Here is an 11,409-nt window from a genome sequence, read left to right as displayed (position 1 = left end):
CAATAATTTTTACATCATTTGCCAACCTAAAAAGTAGTGCTCTGTGTACGAGATTGCCTCTTTCAAATTTATGTCATCGAAGTTTAAACACAGCTTACTACAAGCAAAGCAAAATTCATATACATAGAGATACATTATTACAACCTTTCCTATACATAATTAATTGAATTTTATTAAAGATACGACTACTAAACTATAATGCGGTGACTACTTTCTATTAAATTAAAGCCTTTCTTCTGACATAGTCCGAGAGAGTCGCAAGGAAGGGAATTTTTTTCAAAAATTCAGATTTTTAGTTGTGCTCCATCAAAGTCATCAATAATTGGAACAGGAACAGGTACAAAAAAAATTTTATTTAGTTTTATACACCCCTGGTTCAGTGACGTTTTGGAGGGTTTCGCGGCAGATAGGGAAATCCAGGGAAATCCCCACAGCAAGGATGAATTTTTTATCAAATTCCCAATTGTGATAGAAATTCAACCTAAAAAATACAATGGTCGGGGTTTAAGTGAGCAATTTTTGCATTGAACTTTAAATGGGTGGACAATTGGGCTGAAATTGTATTTAATTAGGGTATTTTTCCTACTGGGGATGAAACTTTGGCTAAATTTCCCAGAGGGATGGGGGACCCGCTGTCTCTGTGACACATGTGTGTCTATACTTGGTGCCCGTACCAGGCTTATCTTGCATTTATATGGTAATTAATTTTAAAATATCATTATGTCATTATAAATAGGACACTGGCTTACCTCGTTATTTTCAAATTTAATTCTTTTCTATCATCTAGATACATTTTCAAAAATGAAGTTGATATTCTTGGCTGTATCGCTTATAGTGGTTACACTTGATGCTTTACCAAAACACGGTATAATATTATTTTTAGTATCTGTTCTCCTGTTTACCTACTTTAATAGTATAAAATTTCGCAGATATTGAATTTCATTGATTTCGCGGATTTGGGGGCGCCATCCGCGAGATTAAGTCTCAATGGAAATTTAGAAAGTCCTTATCCGCGAAGAATGTTTAAGCTAAACTCAAAACTTGTAAATTAAACTCCTTTTTAAATGTTTACTGGCTTCAATGAAGCGCTAACAATGCGTATTTTGACAACCAACATGCATGATTTGGCAGTAAAGCAACGAAATCATAAAAATATTGTTTTCCAATAATGCCATCCGCGAAATCATACTCCCGCGAAATCTTACGATATATCCCATCTCCTTTGATTTTGTAATACAGGGTCTTGAATAGAATGGTTTCTTTTTACAATAAGTAAGTCTGCGACTCTTTCGATAGCTATCTACCCAGAGGGGAGGGCGCCACTATTTCTCCCTCGATATCTCCACTTACCCTTGATCCATCTCTTAATTGCTGAGCATCAAGCAGAGAGACATCAAGTACCATTTTGAGAATCTTTGGTATGACCCAGCTGGGGGTTGAAACCACAACCTTGCGAACTGTAGCTGGATGCTCTACCACTGAACTACAGTCGCTTTCACAGTAGTACCCAAAATAGGGTAAAGGCTGTCGGTTCACTCTTTTTGTTTCCTAAAAAGGCATCGATCAATAAATATTAGATACACCTTTTTTATAAAAACAATTAATGTTTGATGAGGATCGGGTGCTCTTATCTGTTTTTGGCACTCAAATAATTCGTGTCCTTTTCTTATTTAAAGAACCAAAATGAAGTAATTTAGGTTTAATACCCTATTTGTACTATTTTGACCCTTAATTTGAATAAAAATTTACTCAGCATTGTTCTTAGATTGTTCTTTATTTTGGTGCCTTGCTGTTCTTATAAAATTATTCTTATAAAAAAGGCTATATTTTACTAAATTAGTTTTTTAATCACAGCAGAACCAGTGAGTAATCCTCCGTTTTATGCTGGATACTTCTAAACTTTTGATGAAAATCAAAACGCGGCTTAAAACGCCTAATTTATACTTCATCTTATCTTCGGCCAGACATTTGTTTATACACTTTAAAGGGCGGTTTAACAAGACCCTTTTTAGACTATGACTTTTTTCCATTGTTCAGCGATATTGCAATCTTTTTTCCAGGCGTCTTTCGACCCCCGACGGAAATTGAAGTCAACGAGAATTTTTATCGTAAGTGATAGTACATATGTTTTACACAATGTTATATAAAAAGGTTATTCCCATTTCTTAACCCTTTAAGTACCAAGCCCTCCTGTAATGCCCAGTTTGTGTTAGAAATCGTCATTCTTGGTCTAACTCGTAGGAATTGGATTGGGTTTCATGGTCAAGCAAAAAAAAAATCAAAAGTAAGTCTTTCCAATGAGAAAAAAGAAAGTAAGAAAAATGCAAAGATTTGACAAAAATCAACTTTTTTAAGATTTTGACCGTTTTTGACTATTTTCGGTCAACGAGTAATCCAAGAACTTCCAAAATTAGCCCTGCTGTACTTGATTCTGTCCTCTAGCGAATTAATTTGAATTTTTACTACTGGGCTCCTTTTTATCATTCAGGCAGGTCCGCCTAAATCTCTTAAGCTATCCAACGAACTATAAACGAGCTACAAACTCCTTCTAGATCCGGAGACATAAGCCTTTAAAGTTTGAACTAGCAATTTTCTTCTTGAAAAATTACCGTGGTACTTAAAGGGTTAAGCTGTTAAATTCTTTCTTGATTTAAGTCCACTCAGCCTTTTTCCTTGACACATTTTTTAAACTGAATGATCACGAAATACTATATGATTTATGCTGATATATCCAACTATATCTTAATCTTAATCTATCTTAATCTTCTAAACAGGCCTTTTATTTAATTTTTCTGTTTACTTTAGATCGACATGGAGATATTGAGCGAATCCAACATAATGATGGTAAGACTTTATTCCGGGAGGTTTACGATTTTATTGCAGCCGTTGCAGCTTGGCCTAATTAAGCCCTATTTACATTCTGATTTAGAAGTTGATCAAATTATCTTGGTAACCATGGCTTTGTATACATCTTTAGACATGCCCAGTATTGTCCACATAATCAATAGTTGACTTAAACTATGATTTGAAACTGGACTTCATGGCGTCTCCGTCCCAATCTTCGATCGAAATTAATCTATAGTATTAGGTCTTTTTATGACTCCTTTTAACCACTATCCTAATTTCCTATTCTTCTTTCTCTCCAAACTGTAGTGTCCAACTTCAAACGCCTTGCAAAGAAATTGAAACACATCATTGGAGAGACGAAAGTGTTGAAACGAGTACTTGATACAAGGAAGAAATTTGGTACGTTTCAAAGCTTAACCCGCTTTTTATCAGGGGAGGGGTGATTTCCACCACCTTGGTGGTTGGTGGTTTTTTGTTAATAGCTCACAGAAAAAAACTTTTTTTGACACTGAAACTTTTTGACATTTAACATAATCCTAATATGTATACCAAATGTTATCATCATACACCCACTAGATCAGGTTTTATGACTGAGTATTTTGATTTTGTGTGGGCGTGTCATAAAGTCCAACTAAAACCCTGTAAAATCTCAAAGTTGAAATTTTCGGTAAAAACCGACACTAATTTCATTGTTTTTTAACTTGTCCCCAGGTCACTTGAAAAGCGTAGCTGACGTCAACTACCATAGATACGGTATAATTCTTAGTTTTGATATTTAAATATTTTATATATGTTAACGATTTGACATAAAAAATTTGCACCTTGGGTAGGCTGCTGGCATCTACTAAAGGATATACTACCTGGGGTTTTGTAGAGGTAGGCTATTCAGACTATGCAAGTTGGGTGGAGTGGAAAAACTCAATTTAGTTACCATTCCTGAGTGTTTTTATAAGGTCAGACCATTTCATTCTTATCAATCTTGTTCCTAGGTTATGAAGTCAGTAAGCAAATTAAAGCGGTGCCGGCGGCGTTACTTAATTTTTTTTTCTAACTCGCTTTGACAGGCCGAAAGAACGATATAATAGAAAGTGAAAATCGTAAACGAAACAGCGTCAAAATCAACCTTTGGAATCCAACACAACCCGGAGAACGATTAGTCATACCATACTCTTTCAGGTAAGATGAAATCTTTCTCGTTAATTTTGCATTTAGCTGCAGTCTTTGTTGTGGTATTCTCAAAGTGTTCTCATAATTCAAGACCAATTGTAATTTATTAATGATTTTGTGCCAAGTGCTAATACTTTTTAACGCATTTCCATTTGTAATTTATTAATGATTTTGTGCCAAGTGCTAATACTTTTTAACGCATTTCCATTGGCATCAGACTATATCAAGTTCTTGCTAACCCAATAAAAAACGGATATTCGAACATCTCGTTCTAACCAGGTTATTTTTTCCGCTTTAGATCTGACTATCCAAATAGACTTCGACCATACGTTGAGAAAGCCATAAAATCCATGAATCAACATTTGAGATGTGGTTACGATGTTTGGGTACCTTACAGTAACCAAGCTCATCGTGTTGAGTTTATCAAGGATGGAGGGTTTGTTAATCGATTTACTATTATTAATTTCCGAGTAGATAGAATAGAATAGGAATAAGCAGGGGGGTTTGTACTCTGGGAGAAAATCTATAAAATGGGGGGTCAATATTAAGTGATTTTGGGGTGATTTTCCCAAAACCCCTAGGAAAATTTATGGTCATTTTAAAGTTCTATTGGAGTGTGTTTTCCGACAAAAATGCAAAGTGACAAATAAGGAGTTAGCGCACCGCTTTGATTTTTTCCAGTCAAATTTGGGATGAATATTAAATAAGTTGAAGTTTTCCTTGGAGCAAAATATTTTTATGGGACCCTAAGAGATTTTCCTGAAATTGTGATCAATGCTTAAGCAAATACTAGTGAAACTTCTCGGGATATTTATTTTTGAATGACGGGGGATTTTTCAATTGTCGAAACAAAAAGTTTTTTCTCTTTTCAGTTGTTACAGTTTATTGGGCAAAGACACCAGTGAAGGGAATAAACAACCAATCAGTATCGATGATGGATGCGAAGCAAAACGTGAGTGATATGCACTTTTTTCGACTGTAACCACCAATTGCATTTTATTTTTCGTTTTTTTCCACTAAAACCGTCCCAGTCCTTTTTTCGCACCTATAAACAATAGAAAAATGTATCAAAAAAGGATTGGATCGAGTTTAGGGGGTAATTAAAGGGACATTAAAGTAGTAAAATGTAAACATTGCGCGAACCACGTGTCATTAAAAAAAACAATTAAAATCACGTGTCCAAAACAAACTTGTAAAACAATTGAACAATCAAAATTAGCCATATTTGGTTTGATTTTTTATTTTGACATGTGACATTTGTTTTGATTTTGTATCCGCTGCATACAGTTTGTTTACAAATTTCGCAAGTACTGTTATGTCCCTTTAAATACGCGCGACTACGGTCGAAAAGGTGTATTTTTATGTTATCGTATTTTTCTGATTTACAGTCGAGAAGTAAGCTTGTTACTCTTCACTTTTTACTCACAGACCCGGTGGGGGTAAATATAACAGACCAAAACTAGATGCTTTTTTTATGGCTTGGGATTTGGATTTGTTTTCGAATTTAGAATATGATTTTGATATTTTGATACCAATTTTTCCAATCGGAAGGAGTCGAATCTATGAGAAAGGGGTGTATAATTCTCTTGTGGTGATGGTGAAAGATGCATTGAAACGGGATTGACACATTCACATTGTTTACTGGTTCAAAAGATTTACAGTCGACATTCAACAACTCGAACATGAAAGGGGAAAGAGGAAAAAATCATTCGAGTAAGGAGGGTTATATCATAGTCACTAGAATTGACATTGGTTAAATTTATAGATAAACTAAATAGCCCTAAGACTTTTTTCATGAGTTCAGGTTCTTCTGTATAAACGTCAAATGAACGTTAAAAAATATTACGTACCAGCACGACTGCTATATCATCATAAAACTTCTTTTCTTTTGCTAGATATTGTTTTGCACGAAATGATGCATGCAATGGGATTCTATCATGAACAGAATCGCTTCGATCGTGATCAATTCATCAAAATCAACTGGAACAATATTCAAGACGGTAAGTTTCTTATCTCTAAATAACTTTTATCCCTGAGGTGATTATTCTGTCCAAAGAGCCTGTGCAGGTTTATCTTTAGGGACATGTCGTAAATACATGGAGGACGAAAAACTAGTCTCTTGTAGGTTGTATTTAATGGAGAAATCATCAGGAAAACATGTAATTTTAGTCCTATCCTCAGGGGTACCTTTGATCACTAATTTTTACAACAAACGATACTATATTGGTTTTATGGATATTCAATACTGTTTTTTCCCGGTAAACTCAAAACCCATCAAAAATAGATAATTAAGAAAATTAGATATCTGAACTGAGTTTTCTCTATTTAGGTATGGCAAGTCAGTTCGACAAAGCATCAAATAACAACATCTTCCAAACTAGCGTGGTAAGAGTTCTCTTTCTTATTGTTCTACGGTTAACTCAAATTCTTTGATTGGATTTCACTTCGCAAATCTTAAACTTTAAAAATTTCATATCTTCATATCGACTGTTTAGCGAATCAACTGAGCATGAGTTCATCTCATTTCATCTCTTTGACTAGTGTTATTTTAATTCATTTTTGGGACTGGAAAAGTTTTTCTCAAAAGGCGAAAATCGGCAAGTCATAAGCAGATATTATACATTTTATACAATTAAATTTAAAATAAATCCGGGTTATGTTAAGGAACATTTCACATTATTATATACCTGTAGGCAAAAACAGCCATTGAATAATTCCTGATATACCATGGCTATTATACCACGGTAGAATTTTTTTTCAAATTTTGCTTTCAAAGTTTGAGTTTTTTTGTTGCTCTTGTTGTTATCAAAGAAATTCATTAAAATAAATCTATTGTCAATTTCATAAACAAATTTTATGACTTAAAGTAATTAAGAAAATCATTAAGAAAGAAAAACATTCGAACGTTCGATTATGGCTGCGTTTAGACAAACTGGCATTTGTAATTTTGCATTTGCTCATGAGGGATTCGATTTTAATAGCTTTTCCATTGTATTTTCTGTCATTGCATTTAAGGAATCGTCTTTTTAGAGTCATTACTGAAAAGGTGATTCCCTCAAGTTCAACTTTGACAGATCAAACAATGAAAAGCATGGAATTTCTCAAAAACTGCAGTCATTAAGACTGAAACTTTTTGCCGTAGGGCTAGGCTATGGCAAATCTTGCAAATTTTACAATCTATAGAAAGAACTGAATAAAAAACGTGCAAATACTTTAAAAAATCAAAAATGTCATTTTTTCTCTTTGTTTTGGTTCCTTTGTTTGATTTGAAATGCCAGAAAAGGGGATTCCTTTGCTCAAAATGGCATTTCAAATGTCAACGAAATGCCAACACGCTGGCATCATTAGGCGTTTGACAAACCGAACAATTGCGCGGAAAAATAGAATTCAAAAGAATACTGCAAGCAATTACAAATGCCAGGCTGGTCTAAACGCAGCCAATGGGAGTGTTTTAAAAGTGAAACGTTTAGCTATTGACATAATTAATGTTTTATTTTTGCCTCTGGGTATATAATAAAACATATATTCAATAGGTTTTCGTTGGTTATTGGATTTATTAACCCTCGGTGATGTATATTTAACTCGGCTTCGCCTGTTGAATATTACATCACCTCGGGTTAATAAATCTCAATAACCAACTTTTACCCATTGAATATCTGCTAATTATCATATATCACCTATAGTAGTGTGTAGTAGCACTTATTATGTCCATCTGCTGACACGTGTTTTGTCCTATTCAGAACTGGCAATGCAGCTCGGTGGATGAATATAGACTACTGACTAAACTCTAAATATTAACTAATGTCTTATCGCTTTTGGTGAACGAACTAGCGTAGCCTTGCTCCTCAACATAATCCAATAATAAGCACTATACATGTTTTTTATAAGCATTGCACTTGTGTAAGCATGTCTAGGCTCAGATATGGTAAAAATTTAAGTCTAATTTAAGCATCACCTTAAGCCTACGAATAAATGTATTTTCCAGATTTTTGCTGTTTTTGGCTGAGATTTTACGGATCTTCGGAATTTCCCTAAAATTTTGCTTGTGATATTAGCATCCTTATAAGCTGTTTTTAGCCTTGTCAAGCCCTCGACCTAAGCATCTTCGAGCCTGTTTTCGAATTTATGCTTATTAAAAAAACATATAAATGCCTCATTTTTTTTGCTATACATTACAGCCATATGATTACATGAGTGTTATGCAATACTCTTTGTCATCATTCTCTAAAAATGGTCAAAACACCATGACGATCTTGAAAAATGCTCAGAGTGCAAAGTTAACGGCGCAGGACTTACGAATCCTTGGAGACGTTCCCGATTTATCTGCAGAGGATTTACAAGAAGTTAGAGCTTATTTCAACTGTAAGTATCTAACACCCCTGTGTCACAGACCCGCTGGGACCCCACCCCAATGAAACTTTCCCACAGCGAAGATAAAATTTTAGAAATCTTTGAAAAGTTAGAGCTTACTTCAAATGTAAGTATCTTTCAAAAAGTTTGTCTAATAGGCCCCGATCCCCGATGAAACTTTCAATCGAAATCCCAATGGTGATAAAAATTCTATTATTCTTCTAAGTCGAAAAATCCAGTGGGGATGTGTTAAGAGTGCAATTTTTTATATTGGGTTTTGGATGGGGTTGAAATCAAAGTCAATTTCCCATTGGGGCCAGGGTTTCAACACGTCTGTGACACAGGGGTGTTATCTTTCAAAAGTTTGTCAAATCTATTCATATTGATATGGAATACCCATGTTTCATTCTGTACTTCAACAAATGTGTTATAATCTCCGACTTTTCTCCCTCATTTTTTCCGAAAGTATTCTTTATCATCCCTCTCTAAATCGATCTTTAAGTGGCCAAGAATTGTCTTCGAAATAGAGAAAGATTCAAATTACAAAGACTGTTTTACACTAATTTCAACCTGAGGGATCAATATTTTAGTTCGAATTACAAAAAGATTTGAATAGGAGAGACTCGAATAAGAGAGTTGACAGTATTTCATTTTTGAAAACGATAACCATTAGGTAATTCTGCCGGTGGCCGAACAACAGCACGACCAGCGCCACGAACAACAGCACGACCAGCGCCACGAACAACCCGAAGACCTGCAACGAATCGTCCACGAACAACCCGAGGAACAACAGAAACAGGAGGTGAAGCTACATGGTCATGGGTATCTGACGGATCAACAGAATCATATGGTACTGATGCTACAGAATCATATGGCACAGAATCATATGGTACGGAGGCTACAGAAATTTATGGTACAGAGGCTACAGATATTTATGGTTCTGAGGGTACAGAATTTTATTGAGGCTCTAAAGGTCCAGAACTCGTCTGGAACTGATAATGGAGCTAATGATGACGCTATATACTGAATGCTCTAAAGAATATTTCATATAAAGATATCTTTCAAAGTAGGGAACAATGGATTTGATGGTTAAAATCTATATATTGCTATTTACTAATTTGAGATATGGATTTTATATAATTTTTTTTTTCAAGCCGAAAATATTTTCAGTTTGTATTTCTATATTTTTGTATCGATCTATTTATTCGCTAATTTATGTAACCTTTTTTTACACGTTATATTTTGAAATTCATTTTTTTTATATTTACATATTCAAACTCAGATTCACTTTTCAAACCTTTTTGCAAATGGACCTTTATTTTTTCGAAAATTGGAAAGGTCCTCTTATAAAAATGCAAAGTATAATTATGTCTGCGACCCGAAAGCTTCTCTTTGTTAGCTAACTGGAGGTAGGGGAGGGTGCCACTTTCTCCCTGGATTGCTCTGATTACCCTTGATCCTTCTCTTTAATCAAACAGTGAGGCACTAAATGCTATTTTTGTATCAAATCAGAAAACAATTGATATACAGGCTTTGTCCGCAAAGGACAACTGTCATGCGGCTCGAGGGACTCTAATTTAGCAAAATTATTAACACTCTTTTTTCTAAAAAGTTCTTTAACTTTCTCTATTTTTGCTTTTGGCTGGCCAAAAGTTTGAAAATAAATGCTAGAATACCAAACGGTTGCATTTATGAAATCTGGTGTGATCAAAAGCATCATTAGACGAATTAGTTCCCGCAAAAATTATTCAAGGTAAAACATTTACTCTTGCTCTTTTTTCTCCTCAAAATGGAAACTGATAACATTTGAAGTTTATTTTTCAAAGTGTTTATTCTTAAAGATTCATTTCAACATTCAATAAATGTTAATCAATCTGACAAATCGATAAGCTCGAACTCTCCAACAGTAGTTTCAGCTTTCGTGGTTTCTCCGAAAGTGATAGAACGAGTTTTTGGTTGGTTTTGTTTATCTGCTGCTTTTCTTTGTCGTGCCGACCGTCTTCGGCTAGCCGACCTTTTTCGTTTTGCCGATGTTGATCGTTTTCGGGAAGAAGATATCTTACGGGAGGTAGAACGTTTTCGTTTTGCCGAGGCTGATCGTTTTCGTGTCGGTGTAGCAGACTTTTGTCGTCTAGCACGTCGCTTTTTGGAAACCGATCTTTTCAGTGTGCAGTATGTTTCTTGGGGAACGTCGGTGGTGGGGGTCGATGTTTTTGCCGACACAAGACTTTTTCGAGAAGCGGACCTTTTTCTCGAGGCTGACCTCTTTCGGGATCCTGATCTTTTCCGGGAGTTCAATTTTTTTGTAGAAGCTGTTGATTGACTTTTCGTTAAAGTTTGAACCAACTTTTTCGTTTCTTGGTTTGTTTGCTTATTAACAACAGCCGCCGACTGGCTTCGTTTGGCAGAACGAGAACGTTTCCGTTTTACCGAACGACTTTTGCGTGCCGATGGTGATCGTCGTCGTGCAATACTCGGTGAACTCTTTCTTCCATAAGTTCTACGTCGACGATTCGATCCCGATCGTTTTCGAGATGTCGAACGTTTTCGGGACACTGCTCTCGGGTTTTGTGAACGAGCACGTTGTCGTGAGATTGAGCGTTGGTTACGTGAGCGGGATCGTTGTTTACGAGACAGGGGACTACGTCTTCGTGATAAAGATCGTAACCTACTACCTGGAGATCGTCCGCGCCGTCCTAAAGATTAACAATAACAAAAAACTTTGTTTAGTTTTATGGTGGAAGATGATAAACTATACTATTATGTATCCGGCATGCATTAACATTAGAATATTTTCAACATCTTCAACATAAGTTTTATACTTACTTAATGCTCTACTTCTGGTTCGCATCTTGAAAAATGTCGGTGCTTTGTGCTTGTGTATGTACTAGATAGCCGGTGTCTCGTTGAATACAGTTGTTAGAAAGTTGTACAAAATTATTTGAACTCTACTGAAATTGACGTCAAAAAGTGTTTAATCTTTCATTTGACGTCAAATTCTTCACACCAAAAAAAACAGGTTTTAAACAGGTTTTGAATTTTGTT

At 35.3% G+C, this 11,409-nt stretch overlaps 2 protein-coding genes across 2 annotated transcripts; one reads left to right on the top strand and one right to left on the bottom strand.

Annotated features, from left to right (window-relative positions):
- The first annotated feature begins 253 nt into the window (after positions 1-253).
- On the top strand, positions 254-9,418 carry LOC136816732 (zinc metalloproteinase nas-13-like). The gene is made up of 13 exons (XM_067073052.1): positions 254-337; positions 788-865; positions 2,061-2,108; positions 2,806-2,844; positions 3,154-3,246; positions 3,559-3,600; positions 3,912-4,023; positions 4,313-4,450; positions 4,887-4,966; positions 5,910-6,014; positions 6,344-6,399; positions 8,193-8,376; positions 9,038-9,418. The coding sequence occupies exons 2-13, from the start codon at positions 802-804 to the stop codon at positions 9,325-9,327; spliced, it is 1,251 nt and encodes a 416-aa protein (XP_066929153.1). The 5' UTR covers positions 254-337; positions 788-801; the 3' UTR covers positions 9,328-9,418.
- An 815-nt stretch (positions 9,419-10,233) lies between these two features.
- Positions 10,234-11,215, bottom strand: LOC136816794 (serine/arginine-rich splicing factor 4-like). The gene is made up of 2 exons (XM_067073121.1): positions 11,191-11,215; positions 10,234-11,060 (listed from the first exon to the last, which is right to left on the bottom strand). The coding sequence occupies exons 1-2, from the start codon at positions 11,213-11,215 to the stop codon at positions 10,234-10,236; spliced, it is 852 nt and encodes a 283-aa protein (XP_066929222.1).
- Between the last annotated feature and the right edge of the window lie 194 nt (positions 11,216-11,409).

Source organism: Clytia hemisphaerica, unplaced genomic scaffold (genome assembly GCF_902728285.1).
Source record: "Clytia hemisphaerica strain Z4C2 unplaced genomic scaffold, Clytia hemisphaerica genome assembly, whole genome shotgun sequence".
Taxonomy (NCBI): domain Eukaryota; kingdom Metazoa; phylum Cnidaria; class Hydrozoa; order Leptothecata; family Clytiidae; genus Clytia; species Clytia hemisphaerica.
This window is presented reverse-complemented; position numbering and strand designations above follow the sequence as displayed.

Bases quoted from the DNA above. Each gene is read 5' to 3' on its own strand.
- LOC136816794 (XM_067073121.1), bottom strand. From the start codon at position 11,215: ATGCGAACCAGAAGTAGAGCATTAA. The intron at 11,061-11,190 runs GTAAGTATAAAA...GTTAATCTTTAG, and splicing joins AACCAGAAGTAGAGCATTAA to GACGGCGCGGACGATCTCCA.
- LOC136816732 (XM_067073052.1), top strand. From the start codon at position 802: ATGAAGTTGATATTCTTGGCTGTATCGCTTATAGTGGTTACACTTGAT. The intron at 4,451-4,886 runs GTTTGTTAATCG...TTCTCTTTTCAG, and splicing joins GAGTTTATCAAGGATGGAGG to TTGTTACAGTTTATTGGGCA. The intron at 8,377-9,037 runs GTAAGTATCTAA...GATAACCATTAG, and splicing joins AGTTAGAGCTTATTTCAACT to GTAATTCTGCCGGTGGCCGA.